Genomic DNA, 19478 nt, shown 5'->3' with positions numbered 1-19478 from the left:
AATTTTATATACAAAATGTAGAAGAATAAAACTTTAAGTAATGGTTTTACAGATCATTTACCATACAGCATGGCTTTTGATGTTTTTGGATATTAATCACTAAGCTCACAAAAATCGTTTTATTCCAAAATAACTTGTTTGTTTAGATTACAGTAATATACTGGACACATTTATGGACCCATAACATACATTTTCATCCAATCTATCTTTTCACTCCCCTCCCAAAATGTGAACTATGGGACATACTAACTTTAAAACTGTAAGGGAACAGCATCTTTGAGAACATTTTTATACTTTTAGACAAGTTTAAAAATGCCATAAATAAAACTAAACAAGCGAGTGATATTCCAACAAATCCTTTGGCATGCTTTTGCAAAATTAAGATTAAGGTAGATTCACAAATATTTATCCATATGATTAGGTAAGCAGGTAAAATAACTAAACATAATTCAGTTGCTTAAGAGCATTTGTGCACAGGTGAAAACGTATTGGGGCACACACACAAACACACACACATATATATATATACATATATTATATATATATACACACACACACACACACACACACACACACACACACGCAGGTGTAATTAGTATTTGTCATCTTTTAAAAAGTGTTGCTTTAAAAACAGGTGGCTTGTTCAGATGACTCTACGTATTTAACACAAACTTAAGCCAACTAGGTTTAAGATACAGACATGGTTCCAATGATGTAGTGCCCACACATGGTAAGGGATTGGCATTACCCTTGCCTAAGAGCAGCACACTGGATCACGCATTCAAGGAGGGATTAATGTGTAATTGCTATTCCTCAAAACTGGCTCTTACAATTAACACATCAAGCAGGCTAACATGATCCCCCCTGGCACGTAGGCCCTGCAGAGTCACAGGCATGTCTGTGTAGCACTAGAACTGAAAAAGGAACAGTAGGATAAACCCAGGCTGATATTCAGTTCATGTGCTGAAGCAACTCTCACCTGGAAGTGAAATACAATTTTCTTTAATGTCTCATGGTGGCAAGAGAAAATGAGGAACCTAGAACCAAACCAATGCAGGGTACATAAAGTAAACCAGAGATAAGCGAGACTATCATTTTTCTAGGTAGCATCACAAACTGGTTGCATACAAATCCCCAATTTCAGTTCACTGAACTTATCCTCTTTCGAGGAATCTATACAATAAAGTAGTAAACATTCCTTCTTAATACAGCAAGCCAAGTTCACTATTAGTATCTAAAATGTATCACAGATATAAAAACACATGATCAAGCAAAATACTTTTAATCAGCTGATCATAAATAAATCCACATAAAAGGATTAATTTAAATGAATTACAAAGTTGCATTTTTCTTATGTGGATTCAGATTTCTTTGTTTTAATATGTATTAGTCTACTTTATTCTTTAACTGATATAGTGATTTGTCATTGAATCACCAACACTGCAGCACACTAAGCAATTCATACTCTGTAGTTACAGTTTTACATTTTTTTTACAAATGTAATACTTCTGTACATTATATATTTCTACAAGTCATGTATTCTGTATTGAAATTCTATAGCCTTCACAGAGAAAACAGTGAAGTTTTCAAATATGAATTATTTCTTTTACAAATTCATATAAACAGCATGGAGCATTGCACTTTGGCATCTCTGCTAGAGGCAAGGCTGGGATATGAAGAGTTAAGAGGGGGAAAGCTCTGATTTTAGATTCCATTGAGAAATACCATTCCACACAGCTACATAAATTCAACAGCTAAATCCACCAGCTTGAAATGAACAGAAGCACCATATTGCTGCACTATTGGAAATGCATATAAACCAACTTAAAACATACTATTGAAACTGCATCAAAGCCATCATTTTTAGATTGAAGGAAATCTGTAAAATTCATCTGGAAATGTGTATTTTGTCCTTTCAGCTGAAACGTTCTAAATATGGTTATTTGTCCTGGACACTGAAGAATTCATGCCTGGTTTTATCGCTTCTTTCACGGCTGCTATTTGAGTAAGAGTCCAGAATTGGGTTTTTTCCCCTGTTTCTTCCTCTTTTACTTACAAATTTGTTGTTGAATATGCAGCAAAAATTCATAGTAAGAGAATGCTGCCTCCGTTTTGTCTTCAACTAAATATTGAAAAAAATCTGCCTTTGCAGGACTTTCATCTCTGAAACAGGAAGAAATTGAATGTTTAAGGAATGTTCTTGTATAGCTTACTTGCCTGATTCACTCACAATTTATTTCTTCTTGCTTATCCAGTGCAGTCTAGGCATAAAGGGTCAGATGAAAATAAAAGAGACATTCCAAATTCTTATAGTCTTTCTGAATACCTGTATATTAAAGGAAATTCTTGGGGCAAGACACACTGAAGCGTGCTTCCCCCCCAAAAAAAATAAATTAAATTCTCACTAAGGAGAGTGATATTTCCTACTGAGTTCAATTAGACAGGCAGGAGTGGAACCACTACAAAGTAAAATCCCCTCATGCCCAACTGCTTCAACAGGATTTAATGATCTATTGTATCAGGGCTACCAAAAGGCTGAGAAATACAGATTAGCACCTACTTCCCCTGTCCATTTCTAGATGCAGGCTGTCAGTCAGAGCCACTAAAGCAGTTTCCTTCCCTGATCTGAACATTCAGTGAGTAATCAGCCTCATGCATATCTTGTGACTTCTCTCAAATATCTTGCCACCCAGGGAAACACTGGAGACCAGCCTGGTTTTATTCACATCAGCCCAATCAAATGATTTTGGTGGTGGAGGGACTGGGCAAAGCAATATATTTTTAAGGCCCCAAAAATCACCTCTGTAAATACAAGGAGGGGAAAAAAACATCTTCTAGTGCAATCTGTGGAAAGCAAAAGGTATGACCTGTAAAATCACTCTATATCACAGACTAGCAGGATCCCCAGTAGGTTCTCAGGAATACCAGCAAGGAAGGCTGATTCTTCCAGCACTGAATCCTCTTTTAGTAACCACCACCATGACATTCAGAAACACCAAGTGAACAGAAGAGGGACCGCTGTCCAAACATCCCACATTATACAAAAGCATCAGCTTGTTGGAAATCAGATTAATGTTCCATGTAGTGTATCGTCCTGTATCACACAGTGGCCAACCAGATGTACCAGAAGGCTTACAAGCCAGGGATGTAGCACAAAGATGCTTCCAGTTGTTGACACCTAGCACTGGTATTCAGAGGGTTATTGCCCTCTGTGACTAACAGCCACTGATGGACCTATCTTCCATGATTTCTCCTTTAAACATCAACTGGACCAATGGCAAATGTCATCACTGTATCCTGGGACAGTTAATTCCACAAGTTAAAAACTGTGAGTGAAATATGTCTCTGTCCTGAATGGACTGCCCATTAACTATGGCCAGGGACCGGCCTACCTAAGGGACCGCCTTTCCCCACATGTTCCCCCAAGGGCACTACGGTCGGGGAATCAAAATCTCCTGGATGTTCCAGGCCCCAAGACCATCAAATTTGCTATGACCAGGGATAGGGCGTTTTCGGTGGCGGCTCCTATCTGGTAGAACGAGCTCCCAGAGGAGATCCAGGCCCTGCGGGACCTCGTACAGTTCCGCAGGGCCTGTAAGACGGAGCTCTTCCGCCAGGCTTTTGAATAGGAGCCGCCACCACTACTGTTCCATCAACACCCTATAATTTCCGCATACTGTCATAGCTGGTGCGGGTACCATCGGAGGGAGTGGGACGTGCCTAGGGACAACAGTGGGGCACTGTTATGCAACTATATTATTGAGAACACCATCCTGACTTTAAAAATCTGGAAGTGAGTAGAGGAGCACCGGAAAATGTTTTAAGAACTCTGGTTAATTATTTAATTGTTTATTTTGTAATTTTAGTCTGTATTTTACTGTTTTATTGTTATCACATGGCGTTCAGCCTCTGTTAGCCGCCCTGAGTCTGCGGGGAGGGCGGGATATAAATCTAAATAAATAAATACATATACTAGCTGGCCATGAGGTTTAGAATTATAGGAGAAGAAAGAACATTCTTCCTGCATATTTTCTTCACCCCACACAACATACATCTAAATCTGATGTGGCCCCAGAGTGTGGAGTAAAAAATCCACACAACACAATCAACTATAGAAAGATAATATTTTTCTATAATCCCCCAGATTTGCAGAAAAATCTGAATTTTTTTAAAAAAATTATTGTATTTTAAAAATCTCCTCCAAAATAATGATGAAGTGATGTCTGCATATATGCATAGGTTTCATGAAAATACTTCGAGAGTAAGAAGCTAATCTGACTGTGATGTACCTGACAGACAGAGGACAGTTCTGGGCAGGAAAACAAACCACAGCATCAGCTATGAAGGACCCCCTCCACACTCTGAAGCCAACTGCAAGGAAGGGGCAGAGCTGGAAATGAGATTTCCACTCCCCCTCAAAGTTCACTCAGGTGAACCCTTTTCTGCCATCACTGAGGTACAGAGCACAGCTGCTGGGACAGCCTCAGCAGGTGTGCTCTCAGAGCACCAAGAATAACTGCAAAGGGATAGAGCACTATTCCTCTTTCTAAACATCCTTGGAACTGCAAGAGCTTGCCTGCTGGTGTGCTGTCAGAGCTCAGAGGTTGCAGAAAATGTGAAACAGTTACCTGCACCAAAGCAGCTCTTTTCAGGAAGGGTATCTGAAGAACTGTGAAATAGAAATAAAGTTCTAGAGCTAAAGGACAAACTAAAAACTAACAAGTCATCAGGTCAGGATGGCATACAACTGAGAGCATGTACAAGACCAGGGAGCAGATGGAAATGGAAAAATTAGACGATGCCATCAACTGTTACTGCTGTATTTATTGATGTGATTTTATTATTGTGTTGTTATTATTGTTAATGATTAATTGGATATTTTAGAAAGAGGATTCTGTTTCTAATGCTGTTGTAGCTAGGGGTGTGCAAGGAAAAAAAATTTTTTTTCCGGATTCAGGTATAACAGATCAAAAAAATATTGGTAAGTACTGAATATTTCCCCAGTCCAATACCAGTAAAGTATTGTGGCTGGGGAAATATTAGGTACTGCCGAATATATTTGGGTCTAAAGCCAAGGGGAGGGGAGGGAGGCATGTTGAAACGCCTTCCTTCCCTTCCCATGCCCTGCTACTTCCACTGGTTGGTTTCACTCCCAACGGTCAGCTGTTAGATTTAGGCCATTTAAACCTAACAGCTGACAGGCGGATGGGAGTGAAACTGACCAGTGGAAGCCTTCTCTCCTCTCTGCCTTCCCTGGGGAAGGGAGGGCAGAGAGACAAGGCATGTTTAAATGCCTTTTTTCCCATCCCAAGTCCAGGGAGGAAAAGAAAGGCATTTAAACATGCCTTGCTCTCCCTGCCTTTCCTCCCTGACTATCCTTGCAGCAGCGGGGAGGCTCCGGTAAGGAAGGTAAGGCTGAAGTGGGGCAGCTGGAGAAGGGAACGCAGAGAGGCTAGGCAGGCTTGAATGCCTGTCCTTCCCGCCTCAAGTTCAGGGAGGGAAAGAAAGGCATTTAAACTTGCATCTCCCTGCTTTCCTCCTTGAGTCTTCCCACAGCAGCAGGGAGGCTAAGGAAGGGAAGACACTCCTCCCAGCACAGCACTAATTGGTTTACATGGAGGGAAGCCAAGTCAGCCCTCCCTTTTGCTCCCCCTGCTCAGGATTTTTTTTGGGGGGTGGTGGTGGTGAAAGGAGTGCTGAAATGGCTCCCAGGGAGGCATTAAACTCAACAGCTGACTGGTGGCTCTCCTTGTCAGCTGTTAGGTTTAAATGGCTGGTAGGGTTGGTATAGCTGAATTAACCCAAATAAAAGCTGGATAAAATCTGCTTTTTGGGGCTCAGCTATACCGGTAAGGTATTTTTCTGGTATTAATTTAGCTTGGTTATTGCCGAATGCACACCCCTAGTTATAACCTGCCCTGAGCCTGCTTGTGGGGCAGGACAGGCTAAAAGCCCAATAAAATAAAAAATAAAAAGATGCTGAGGGAAATCAGGTTTAAGACATCAGCTGGTCACTTTTGTGTAATCCTGAGAGATGATGATCACAAGGCTTTATTGCATTTATTGAGTTTGGGGCACATAATAGTTACACAGTCCCCCACTGATTCCTGTGAACATCACCACTTTCTATATGCATTTGAGTGTGCACTTTTACTTGGATCAAAAGACTGCAGGGATAGAACTTCTTTAAAATAAATTTTAAATAAATGCCTATTAAGAGTGAACAAAAAGCTATTGTACAGGTATGCATAAAAGATCACTGAATTCAGCGAAGGATCAATGTGTGGATACTTACTTTGATACATATATATACATACATACACACACTTACTTTATTATTTGAAGGACTGGGCTTAGAGGTTTACTGTCCTTAAGCCAGGATATAAATGACCTGGTTCGTTCTGAAGAAAGGGTATCTAATTCTGGAAGCTGTGTCTAGAAAAATTAAATACAAAGTTTAAGCACAGTTCACTTAAAACATACCAGTGATATGTTAAAGAATCCAGAAAGCCAAACACATTAGAACCAAAACCCACTGAAGTTATCCTTTCCTTCCTAATTACTGTTTCCATGACAAAAGTCATAAAGTGAGCCCTCACACACTAAAAGAGAAGCCTAATATTTGCTATTGGAATTACGTGATTTTCCTACAGCCACCAAAAATTTAGCCACATGAAAAGTTACTTGTTTATCTTCATCTCTTAGTAACCAAGAAGACTTAGCTTCTAAAGCAACACAGTTCTGCTTAAGCAAAGGGAAAATCAATTGAGCCCTCAAACCTGAAAATTCGGGGCAATCCAAAAGAATACAAACAATAAAGTCAATTTGGTTAGTACCATATCCACCAAGTCTATTAGAGTACAGAATACTATTCAGTCTTCCTAACACCATCCCCGATGACAAGATGTTCAAATGCACAAGCATAAATGTCCTTGTATACTTCAAACAGGTAGTTTGGCATTTTTATTGGGGGAAGAATACCAACTGAAAAGGATGAATGTATTCTGCACACTCTGACCAGCATACTCTTATAATCAAGATCTCTCAAACGTCTTTTAATTGACTGACTCAATTCACAACTACTCATAATGCCCAGATGTAATTTAAATTCCTAGTATTTGTCCCAAACACTCGTATGATGATCCAGCATCACTGAAGTTATCAAATATCAAAGCACCGAGGGGGGGGGGATAATAATACCTCATTGATAATGACTTAATTAGTGCATTCAAGCCACTTATAGGAACAAGCAAATGCTAAAATGTCTTTTCCTGCCTGAAATCCCCAGAAGCACTCAAAAATTCCTAAGTAGTTTTTATAAACAGGAAAAGCAGAGCACAAACAGCCCTTATGGCGCAGACATACAAGAGGATACCTTCAAGAGTGCCCCCCCCCCCGGACTGACTTACTGGTCTGGAGTCAGGATAGAAAAAGCAGCAGCTAAACAACATTACCACTTCAAATCCACCCATTACAAGATCTAGTGACCAATCTAGCTAGCTCAATGACAGGGGCAACAGAACATTTCCAAGGCATATCTGCCTCCTCAGCTTTTCTGTAGCTGGACCTTAATACCCCCTAACCCCAAACAATCTGGAAGCTTGCAACAAACTGACTCACAAAGAAATCAATTTCAAGAAAGTGAGTAGTTTCTTGTATTAAGGAAAACAAACCCTTACCAGTCCCTGTGGCAGAGATGAATAGTTAGGGTATCCAAGGACATCTTTTATGAAGTTATTATCACAGGTTTTTCCAGTCCATATATACATTGCCTAAAATGTCAGAACCAACATCATTGAAGTAAACATCTTTGTTAATTTAGATAAGATAACATTGTCATTGTTGATACTTCCATGGAAATACTTGTTAAATTGTTTTGTATACATAAGTATATATATTTAAACAATGAACAAATGACTAAATTACTGTACTTAATGATTTACAGAACAGTTTATTAGAAAATAAAATCAATAGCCTATTACAACACGGATGGCAACACATCATTCTTTAAGAATCTAAGATTTTCTACTTTTACCAAAAAATTTACCAAAGCAATCATAAATATGTATGAAGAAACCAGGGGTACTACTTACTGGGCCATAATCCATAAGAAAAGCTCCTTCTCTTGTCAATTTCTCTGCAGACAGACGCTGAAGAGGTGGCTGGGGTACAACTCTATCACTGACATGTATTGCACCCTATAAGAAGAATTATAATTAAACCTGCTACAAACATACAAACATTGTATATGCTGGGTGTACAAAATTTAGCAGCACTACTAATAATCCAAAAGCTGGGTTGCAGAGCCTTGGCAACTTATGCAACATTGCTTACAATTGTTACAGGCCACATTAAGCAGTTTCAAATATTAAATGGCCTCAAACCAATTAACTGAAAAAGGACTCACAATCAATTGGTTCCTTTTACATTCTTAAGTAATTGGGCAATATACTTCTGGGTCCGTTGCCAGAACACATCCATATACTGAGGACTGTTATCAAACTGTTCCCATGTCTAACACATATTAATGAAAGCAAAAACTATGAAGGAATGTATTCCATTTTCTTTCACAAATTTCCAAATGGGAAGCTACCACAACATTCTGTCATTCCCAAAAGTTGCAAAGTAGGCAGTTAAATGCCAATCAGTAGGACATTCAAGCAGAAGGAAAGTTTTGCATATCCAGGATAATACTCAACTATGCAGAAGAGTACTGGTTTCTACCTTCACCCTCCAAAAATGGGCAATTTTGTCAAAAAGCAGTAGACAGAATGAACTCTGCTAGAGTGTAGTTACAAGCCCCATGACTTAAGTCAAAAGGAAGCAAGTCAGCCCAATTAGTTTGGGACACCTTCAAAGCATTCGCAAGGGGAATCCTCATTTGACAAAGCATTAAAAGAAAGATAATGGAAAACCAAAAACTTACTCAACTTAAAAACCAGATCAAAGATTGTGAAGATACATTGAAAAGAGATACCTCTTCAGGTAAACTGGAACTAAAAACCCAAAATTTACAACACCAAATGAATCACCTGCTTAACCAAGAAATTGCAAAAAAGATCCTCTATGCTAAACAGAATTTTTTCAAGAATGCCAATAAACCCACACGTTGGCTGACTTATGGATTGCAGCAAGAGGGGAAAAAAGGTTTTGAGAAATGAACAAGGTTATGGATTGCAGCAAGAGGGGAAAAAAGGATATATCAAGATTTTGAGAAATGAACAAGAAGTAGGAAAAAATAGCTTAGATGATTTGAAAGAGATTAGCAAAAGATTTTATGAAAATCTGTATGGGAAACAGAAAGTTGAGAAAGGATTAATTCCAAGTTACTTCAAGGATAACCCTAATATCAAAAAACTAAACGAATCACAGAAAAAAATGCTTAATGAACCCATTACAATTTATGAGATTACAGAGGCTATTAAAAAACAAAAGAAGAATAAAACACCTGGCCCTGATGGACTGCTGGCAGAATTCTAAGAAGCTGTAGAAGAAGAAATACTACTGCCACTCAAACAGACCATGCATAACATCACAGAAAAGAAAATTATTCCAGATTCATGGAATACAGCACTAATTTCCCCTATCCAGAAACAGGACTCTGATGAGAAAGAGATTAAAAATTATCGCCCTATATCACTCCTTAACGTAGACTACAAAAAATTCGCTTCTATCTTGGCTACGCGATTAAAAAAGGTACTCATGTATTTAATACATCAAGATCAAGCTGTTTTTTTACCCAATATGCAATCCCGAAAAACCTAAGAACCATCCTGAATGTTTTGGAATACTTCGAGGTAAACCCGGGTAAGCAGATGGCAATATTGTTTCTGGACGTGGAGAAGGCGTTCGATAATATAAATTGGGATTTTATGTTGGAACACTTAAAAGTTGCGCAATGTGGTGAAAATTTCACTAATATGGTAGGGGCGATATATACTAAACAAAATGCTAGAATTGCGATAAATGATCTAACTTCAAAAATCGAAATATGCAAAGGTACTCGACAAGGATGTCCACTATCACCTCTACTTTTCATGTTTACTTCAGAAGTCATATGTGAAAAAATAAGAAATGATAAATCAATTATTGGATTAAATAAAGAGGCGAAGAATACAAAATACAAGAGTTCGCCGAAGATTTAGCAATTATCCTGCAAGATCCTTTTCAATCAATGGATAACATTTTGAACGTATTACAACAATATGGGCAACTTGCAGGCTTTAAGATCAATGCGAATAAAACTAAAATAATGACCAAAAATTGTAATTTAAAGCAAATCCAAGAGCTACAGAAAATTACCGGATTTGAAGTCCAAAACAAGATAAAATATTTAGGTATTCATATTACGAATAGACTAAGTTTGTTACTACAGGATAACTACCTTAAACTCTTAACAGGATAACTACCTTAAACTCTTAACAAATGGAAAAACTTACAACTCTCACTGATGGGGAGAGCTGCAGCCATCAAGATGAACATACTTCCAAAAATCTTTTTTCTCTTCCAAAACATACCTATTCTTAGATACCAATCTTTTTTTAAAGATTTGGATAAATTAGTACGAAACTTTATTTGGCAAAAAAAGACCCCGAATTGGCGATTGTACTACCAGATGAGTCTTTAACATGGATTCGTGATTGGATACTACTCAAAAACTCTAGAACTCTCAAACTTGAAGGACTATAACCTCCTCTTAGGCTGGCATGCTTTTGCATTGTATGCAAAACAAGATTCACATACATACTTTAGACAACACATGCTTAGACCATATCTGTCTACAATAAAACTCCAAAATGGGTAGCACCTCTAGAAGCCTTTGCCAATCCAAATCTGATGGTTAAAACACGTATGTCAACCTATGAAGAACTTCTAGATCATAAAGACGAGCTGAAACCACAGGAAATGCTTCAACAACAAAACATAAATTTCACTTGGTGGGACAGAAATCAACTAGTGTCTAGATACACTAAAGATAAACAAGTAGGTTTCTATGCCAAGCAGACAGATTTTGACAAAATTCTGTCCACGTTTCGTTAGATCCGGAAATATTTCTATTAAATATAATGCCTGAAAGTCTGCAAAAATCAGACAAATATTTGTTTTTACACATAGTTACAGCTGCTAGGATTATATTTGTGAAATTCTGGAAGAAGGAAGAAGTAACATCCAAACAGGACCTAATTAATAAACTTGAGGTAGCAGAATTAGATAATTTAACAATGGAATTGCAAAGAAAGGAAGACACTGCTTTTCAAAATACCTGGTCACGTGTTTATGACTGGTTGGAGAAAAATTTCTAAGCTTTTTTTTTCTTTTTTTGTTAAGAAGGAATGATAAGAGCAAAATTTTTCAATTGTTAATTTTTGGTTAAGATGAGGGGTTCCTGCTGTGTGTACTGTCTGTCTTTCTTTTTTGTTGTTTTCTGTACTGTTTGTTTTTGTCCTTTGTTTGGAAAATAAAGATAGAGGGGGGGAATCCTCCAGTCATGGACAGAATTCTGGAAATCTGGCCCAGTGACAGAGAGGATTCAATAATGCCATCAACAGAATTTGTTCCCAATGGTAATATAGGGAAATATAGGGTAAAAGTTGCAAACTGACACAAGAAAATTGTGTTCAGTTCTTCATCCCAGATTGTTCCTCTGCCACGTAATGTTGTAAAGGGCCAGTATGATCCCCAAAACTGCTTATCCACGGCTGAAATCACTAGAGGTCCCCTCTTTCCCCCAGACCTCTTCCCCTTGCTATTCCTTCAACTGCATTAAGACTGCTAGAGTAATGTATAGAACTTTATATTCTTATTCTTTAAGCTGTTTCTCTCCTTGCTTTCTGATCCTAGCCTCCTTGCTCCCCAACCTTAGCCTTCCCTTCCTCTGCTATGAGTGCTGATCAGAGGGAAAAGCCTCATTCCCTGTCTGCCAACTTACCCCACACCCCAAGACACAATACGCTCATAACAAACCTCAAGAGTTGATTTGGAATTTAGACTAACCTAATGGAAGAACATCTAGCATAAGCAGTATGGGGTCATCTTATTTGCTTGTTGTTACTTATTTCCCAAATGCTTGTGTGATTCTTTGGGCCATTTATTTACTCATAGCTTAGTAATTTATTTAGTATTTGATATTGCTGCACTTGTGAAAGTGTTCACATGCAGTTCCAGCATTTCAGGCAACACCCCCTCTAACCCGTTAGATTAAATATAAAATATATATATACTATACCTCATCAGTGAGTCTGTCTATCCTGTACAAGTTGGGGTGTATCATCTTCATCAAGTGAACCAGAGGCTGACTTTTTATTAGACACATGGCATATACGCGATCATCTAAGCGTGTACTGGTGCCAGTCCTAAACGCTTTCTGTAAGAAAGTAACTGATTTAGAGTATTCTACATACCCTGCAGGATTATTAAACATTGTAGCCAGAATATGAAGAGACACATTTGGATCTTCTGTTTCCCTCTGAATGGCAAACACACCCTCCTCTGAAACCATACCACAAACTGCTTAGGAAACTCCTGAATTTTCACAATAGTCTCACAGTGTGGCATGGAGACCATTTAATAAACTCAAGTCAAAAACTTCTCAGGGCATGCATACCAGTTGCAGCATTTTGGAGAAATGACAGTGATTTCATCCTTTTACTACAAACACGAAGGGTTACTACTAAAGGTCTCCTAGCTTTTATCATGAAACAATATTAAGGTCTGGCAATATGTCTTTGACATTCTTGATGAGTAAAAAGACTATTTAAACTCCGACTTTTAAAGCAGCTTGGTGCATGGACTATTTTTACTATAAACAACACCATGTAATTTAAGCTTCACAAAGCTTAACTAAAAGGAACATTATGTGACAGAAAAGGTGTTCCAATTACGCAGTTTCATATAATTAAAGTTTCTGTCATTAAAAGCACAGCTTTATATTTGCTGGAAGTCAATTATAGGCTACTGTTTAGATGTAATACCTGTTTGAAGAGAGCTAAAACATACAAAGGAAACAGCCTGAGGGAATTTGGAGCTATCAAAGCAGTTGGCTGGAGATTTGATACAGTTGACATATAAGCAGACAGCGAATCAACCACCGCATTCACTAAGGCATCCCTTGCATCTGAAAGACTTGATGAAACTGAACGATCCACAGCTGAGAGAGGCGAACGAAAAAATGAATAATCAGGAAAGCAACTCTATTAAAAAAGTAATAAGCAACATGATACAGCAAAATTTTCTCAGCACAAATAACCATGAAGATGCCAACATCTGATTAAATAAATAAGGAATAACAGAAGTGCTCATTAAATAAAATAATTTAGCAATTTCTCTTCCCATTAGACCTACTTTCTTCAGCTATCCACTCTGCCACTGAACTCAGAGAGTCAGCTTGGGCTAATCGCTTTCTCTCTGCCTAACCTACCTCAGGTTTCTTCTAAGGATAAAACTGGGGCAAGAGTAGCCCCCAGTATGCTACCCTGAATTTCCCGGAGGAAAAGCAGCTTGAAAAATATGATTGTAAACAGCACTCTCTTTGCATTACTACTAAATGTAATCTAGACTGTAAGCTTTTGTGCCCCTTTGTGATTATTCCTACACATAGGCACTATATAAATACCTTTAGTCCAAACTAATTAAAAAATATGAAATGGTACTAAGGGCTACTTCCATAATGAAATATGAAATGGTACTAAGGACTACTTCCATAATGACTCCTCTGCTAATTCCAATAAGATGTAAAAGTTAAGAATACAAAACCACTAATAATATTAAAGGGCCATTTTAGAAAAGGTTTTGCAACATTTTGCAAACTGAAAACATTATCTTCACAGTACGTCTTCAGTGTTTAAACTACAACATGACTAATTAGCCCCAGAAACACATAAACATTCTGAACTGTTATTTTCAACTCACCCATGTTAGCCAAGAGGCATATAATTGCTTGTACATCTGCACCAGCATAAACGTCCGGCAATGAAGTGACCACAGGCAAACAGAGTGTGTGCACTCGAATTCTCCGTTCACCTACATCAGAATGAACAGTACAGGGCATTCTTAAATGTCGTTATCAAAACATTTTATGCCACAAAGTACATTTCTAGGACAGCTGTAAGGGCAATTAATGAATAAGGCAATGTACCACACATTTTACCTCTACGCAAAAACTATTCTTAAAATAACTGCCTTCATGTTTTGTTGTTTTATGTGAACTTGCCGCTGTAAGAGATAACTATACTTTTCTGCAGTTACCTTTGCTTGAAGTGTATAAAAGTGCTGTCTGAAAACAAACTAATGAGGTGTCTGTCAGGCTTTCTTCAATGGACATTTGTACTGCAAACCCAGCATCAGGATTGACATTGGCAAGTGACAGCAAGTCAGTAGATCGCACAAAGAAGTTACCATGGAAGGTATGTATTGAAAGGCCTAAAAACAAAAGGCATTATTTAGGAATTTAAAACAGGGAGGGCTGAAAAATGCAGCTCCTAACAGTAAAGATGAGCAGGTCCTCTAAGCATAGCTATTATTTTATGGCTGACTCCAGAAAGGAATCATCTTATGGTAGTCTTCATAAAATAACATCTTGATTCCAAGCAATTTAAGTTAAGAAACTGACTGGTGTTTTGTTTTGTTTTTTAAATCCAGAACCCAGCTAAATCAGACTGTCATTCTGAAAACGTTGATTCCCCAATACCCCAAGTACAAAAGTAAAGTACAGTTCCAAAAGTACAAGTATTATACTGGGAGAATTCTGGATGCCTAAATCCAGTTCCACTTCACAAGACTGACTCGTGAAAGTGCAAACAAATATGTTTAAAAATTCATAACATACCTTTTGTACATCTTATTCTCATGACTGCTTCAAACCCAATCTTTCGAGTAAGATATCTTTTAAGATCTTTCTGCAACTTTTCTGCTTGAATTGGGTTGAGGCTATGATGGAAAGATGGATAATAATAGATGCACCCAGCAGAATATTTGGACATGCAAGCTTTTGGTAAAAAGGGAGGAAGAGGGGGGAAGAGAGAGAGAGAGAGAGATGCACCAAAAGAGAAAGTTAATATGCATCCATAACAATAGTTGCAATCCAAGTGTTGACAGAAAATTTTATCAACCTCCATTAATTCACAGTTTACTATACAGTTATCCTTTTTTTAAAAAGGCTGACAATACAGCCAAGATCAGAACATTTCCTTAATAACAGGAAAGGCAGGGTATTACTGATGGAGTATGGGGTCCCTTCACATTCTGGGGGAATCACCTTCTCTGCCACACCTTTCTGCAGTTTTACGTTCATTTTGAAAGGCATGTTGTAGAGTTGTTATTAGAGTCATGCATGACCTCACTGCTTGATATTTTGTTCTTCTCTGCCACACCTTTCTGCAGTTTTAAAAGTGAGATTCATTATGGAGAAACAATTAGCTATCCAAACCAAAACTATAATGAGCCTAAGCATGCTTCCTTTTAATATGCACATGGAAGCACCTTTAAACAGGTATCAATTAGTTCTAATAAATCTGTTTAAGACTGAAATGTAAAAAAGTTTTTTTAAAGATTTGATTATGTGATCCAAAAGAAAATCACCTACATATAAGAATATATAATGCTCAGCATAGAACACTGAAGAAGCAGCAAAGCTGATGGTCATCTAAGCAAAGAGGTAGGGCATAAAACTTTCCAGTTCTTTATTTTTCTGTGGAAAATATTCCATTCTAATAACATTGTTAAAAAATGAACAGATGTCACTGCCAACGGAATATCAGGCAACCTCATCAATTTCAAAGTTGCAATTAACGTTTTTCAGGTGATTATAACAAGAATTGTTATACTAAATACATGCATGTTCTACTGATCTGGAAATGGGGGAGCTTTAAAATCACAAATACATATAATAACCCAGTGTTTGTTAATTTTAAAAAAAGCCAACGGTATCAATTCACCTGACTGACTCCACAAAACAAATCGAAACCAAAGCTAAAATTCTTACTATGTTGTTTCATATGTTAGGGTTGTCAACCTCCAGGTGGGTCTGGAAATCTCCAGGAATTACAACTGATCTCCAGACAACAGAGATCCAGTCCCCTAAAGACAACGGTTGCTTTGGAGGGTGGCTCCTATGGCATCATACCCAGCTGAGGTCCCTCTTCTCTCCTCCCCAAAAATCTCCAGGGACTCACCCAGGAACCCAGAGTTAGCAACACCAGCAAACCACATCCACAACATATCACACACAGTTCTTTGGGTGTGCTAGAATTAGGATGCCAGCACTTTTCAGTGCCCTTGGGTTTTAAAAAAAATTGAACAATGGAAGTATACACTATATTGTCTTTAATTACTATAAAGCTTTGTGTTTGTTTGAACATACCATTTAACCCACACTTAATTTGTTATTTTCCTAATCAAATTTTTCGGTTCAGTATTTCTTGCTACTGGACCACAATAGTAACAAATGGTACTTTTAAAATTTTGTCTACTAAAATACAAATCAAAATAAACATGCTGAATCAGATCACGTTCTCTTTAGAGCACCAGATAATTTCCCCCCAAATTTCCAATTCTAATTTTTCTGAAAAACCCACATCACTGAACCGAAGAAATGGACAATGCTCTAAAATGGGAATCCTCAATGTGGTGCTTGTGGGCACCACAGTGCCCACCAACACTTTTCCTGGCACCCAGCAAGTGCTTTTAGAATGTGGATGGGACCAGGCGGTGCTTTTGCCCTGTAAAGCTTCCAATTGGTTCTGCATAAATTTTTTTAATTGCTTCAGCAGCAGCTGCCACAACAGAACAAGGCTCTTCACTGTGTGACTGAAGGTAAGCTGCCTGAATGCAAGAAAATATTTTTAAACTACGTTCATTTTGAAAGGCATGTTGAAGAGTTACCGTGTTTCCCCAAAAATAAGACACTGTATTATATTTATTTTTTCTCAAGAAGACACACTAGGGCTTATACCACAAATGCATAGAAATCCTGCTAGGGCTTATTTTTGGGGTAGGTCTTATTTTCAGGGAAACAGGGTATTATTAGAGTTATGCATGACCTCACTGCTTGATATTTTGTGATCAGCTCTGCCTCCTGTGGTTAGCCAAATCATTTGCCTTTTTAGCCACCGGTGCAAATTGTGTGGACCATACCAGCGTCCAGACATAGGCACCAATTCATACCATGAGCACCTCTTCCTGTGCTTAGCCAAGCTGTGAGCAACTCTGTTACTGAAGATGGTGTGGGGGTCACAAGCTGCTTGTTCAAGCTTAATCAATCTAGAACTTGGATAGGCAAGCCAATAAATGCAAATCTATCTATGAAGGCATTTACATACCTTTCCTTTCTCCCAACACAATTAGGACCCAAAATGGGTAACAAAGAATAAATACAAAAAATGATAATCTACCAAAATAATTAAAATACATTATTAAATCAGCTAATGAATGAAGCCTTCAGGCTGGCCCAGATGCTTTTTTAAAATAATAATAATAATAATAACTATGTTTTATGGTACATGTCTTACAGCCATAAGACTTCTTTTAGACAATTTAACAGAATGTGAAAAATTCTCCATCACATGGTGAAGTACAAAGTAATTGCGCAAATTAATCTCTTACCAAGAGATGCTAGATCTGAATACTGTGAGCTTAAAAGAAACAAATCCACAGAAGTTTGCTGTCCTGAACAATCTAGTGCCAACTTCTTATAAAAATCTGTTGCTGGGCCAAGGTGCTGAACAACCTAGAATAAGCAAACAAAATGAAGACGATGTCTGAATACGTTCCAGCACATTGAACAGTTTAGGAACACCAAATACACTTTTCTATAGTTGCAAGTTAAATATGTGCTACTAGTTATATGTAATCATTTACTCCACAGTTTCACCACTGTCAAATGCTGAAGCCCATGATAGCCCTTGATAAATTCAGACTTTGACTATCACATCTGCTAGAAAAACTAATGCTCCTAATGACATATGCCTATGATCTTAAAAGCATTTGGTTTGGATCCAAGGCTGGCATTCCAATATTGTAATGACAACTACTCTGGAGGAACAGCTCTTCCATTCACAAAAGGCTGAGCCTTTGATTTCCACCGCTTACCACAGATACCCACTTTGCCCCCCCCCCCAGTTTAAATCTCCTTCCCAGGAGCAAAGGTTTGATGAGTGGGGCTCGAAGGGCTGCAACAGGAGTCAGGAGAAGTCTGGTTTAGCAGGACTCACTCCACTGGCAGTACTAAGGATCCAGCCATTTCTTCTGGAATTTTCACAGTTATATTAGACTACAGTGGGCTCCCATACAAACTTCCCCATAATTTAAAGGAATCTGTGTTCCAGGTGCTAACAGGGAAACAGGGAAGCCCTGTCCCAGGTGCTTATAGTACAGGCAAGATTGGCTTTTATAATAACAAGCTGAGCCTTTTCAAATTGCTCCCCCAGAACCTAACAATGCCTTCCCAGGGACAGTTTGTCTGACTCCATCTCTGAAGGCACATCACAGAAAGGAGAAAAAAAACAGGTTGCTTACCAGTAACTGGTGATCTTCGAGTGGTCATCTGTGCATTCACACCAATGGGATCTAGTGCGCCTGCGCTGGATCCAGCGCAGGCGCCAAAAAGGAGAAAAACATTCTCATTTCAGGTAGCATTAATCAATGAGGTATTTTTGGTGGTGGAAAGTGCCGTCAAGTCGCAGCCAACTTACGTTGACCCCATGGGATTTTCAAGGCAAGTGAAAAGCAGAGGTGGTTTCTCAGCGTAGCAACCCTAACACTTCCTTGGTGGACTTACTTCCCTCCCATCCAAGTACTAACCAGACCCACTCTGCTTAGCTTCCGAGATCTGATAAGATCAGGCCAGCCCTGTGCCACTCCCGATTGTCAGCTTTATCTTAGTTTTATTAGCCTTGTTAGTCTGCCATTTTCTATTTCTTTTGGAGGTCCTTGATCTTATAATTTCAATTCTTATTTTTAAAAAACATTATTGTGATGATTTTATAGAAATACAAAATTGCCATGAAAAATGGGACACAAATAAATAATTACATTAAATAAAGACTGGTTTGTTATCTGTGTTTGTCATATGAATAGACATAACAGAATTCTAGGGCTTTACGATCATGCTTTGCCAGAAAATATTTACACACAGAACAGCCAGAAAATATGGTCTGCAAGACTGAGTAGTAAAAGCACTTACTGAGAACAAAATGCACAGTATTTTTTTCCTGTTCTTTGTTTTACTTCTAATTCCTTTACTTTTATTGTCTTTTAAAAAAAACTTTCAATAAAAATATACAAAATGAGAACCAAATGCACAGAAATGGATTAAAGCGGTATATTATTCTTGTGCTGGAACTTCTTATTCATTCGAATTATTAACACTATGCAAATAACTGCCTGAGAAATTATACAACTTAGAAAAAACTATAACCACAGCTGTGCTTAAAGAAATTTCTACACTGTAACCACAGCTGTGCTTAAAGAAATTTCTACAAATC

General features: G+C 38.1%; 1 protein-coding gene across 1 annotated transcript in view; it reads right to left on the bottom strand.

Moving 5' to 3' along the window:
- Positions 1 to 1361: 1361 nt before the first annotated feature.
- The window catches only part of SEC24B (SEC24 homolog B, COPII coat complex component), a 49968-nt gene continuing 31851 nt past the window's right edge, over positions 1362 to 19478 (bottom strand). Inside the window, exons 15-24 of the mRNA XM_015426305.1 lie at positions 17599 to 17722; positions 14825 to 14983; positions 14245 to 14418; positions 13909 to 14019; positions 12972 to 13147; positions 12227 to 12364; positions 8094 to 8198; positions 7680 to 7772; positions 6332 to 6435; positions 1362 to 2163 (exon numbers count right to left, since the gene is read on the bottom strand). Coding sequence (XP_015281791.1) covers positions 2049 to 2163; positions 6332 to 6435; positions 7680 to 7772; positions 8094 to 8198; positions 12227 to 12364; positions 12972 to 13147; positions 13909 to 14019; positions 14245 to 14418; positions 14825 to 14983; positions 17599 to 17722 — 1299 coding nt within the window. The 3' untranslated portion in view covers positions 1362 to 2048. The remainder of the gene's footprint in view (positions 2164 to 6331; positions 6436 to 7679; positions 7773 to 8093; positions 8199 to 12226; positions 12365 to 12971; positions 13148 to 13908; positions 14020 to 14244; positions 14419 to 14824; positions 14984 to 17598; positions 17723 to 19478) is intronic.

Source organism: Gekko japonicus, unplaced genomic scaffold (assembly GCF_001447785.1).
Source record: "Gekko japonicus isolate JY-2015 unplaced genomic scaffold, Gekko_japonicus_V1.1 scaffold173, whole genome shotgun sequence".
Classification (NCBI taxonomy): Eukaryota; Metazoa; Chordata; class Lepidosauria; order Squamata; family Gekkonidae; genus Gekko; species Gekko japonicus.
This window is presented reverse-complemented; position numbering and strand designations above follow the sequence as displayed.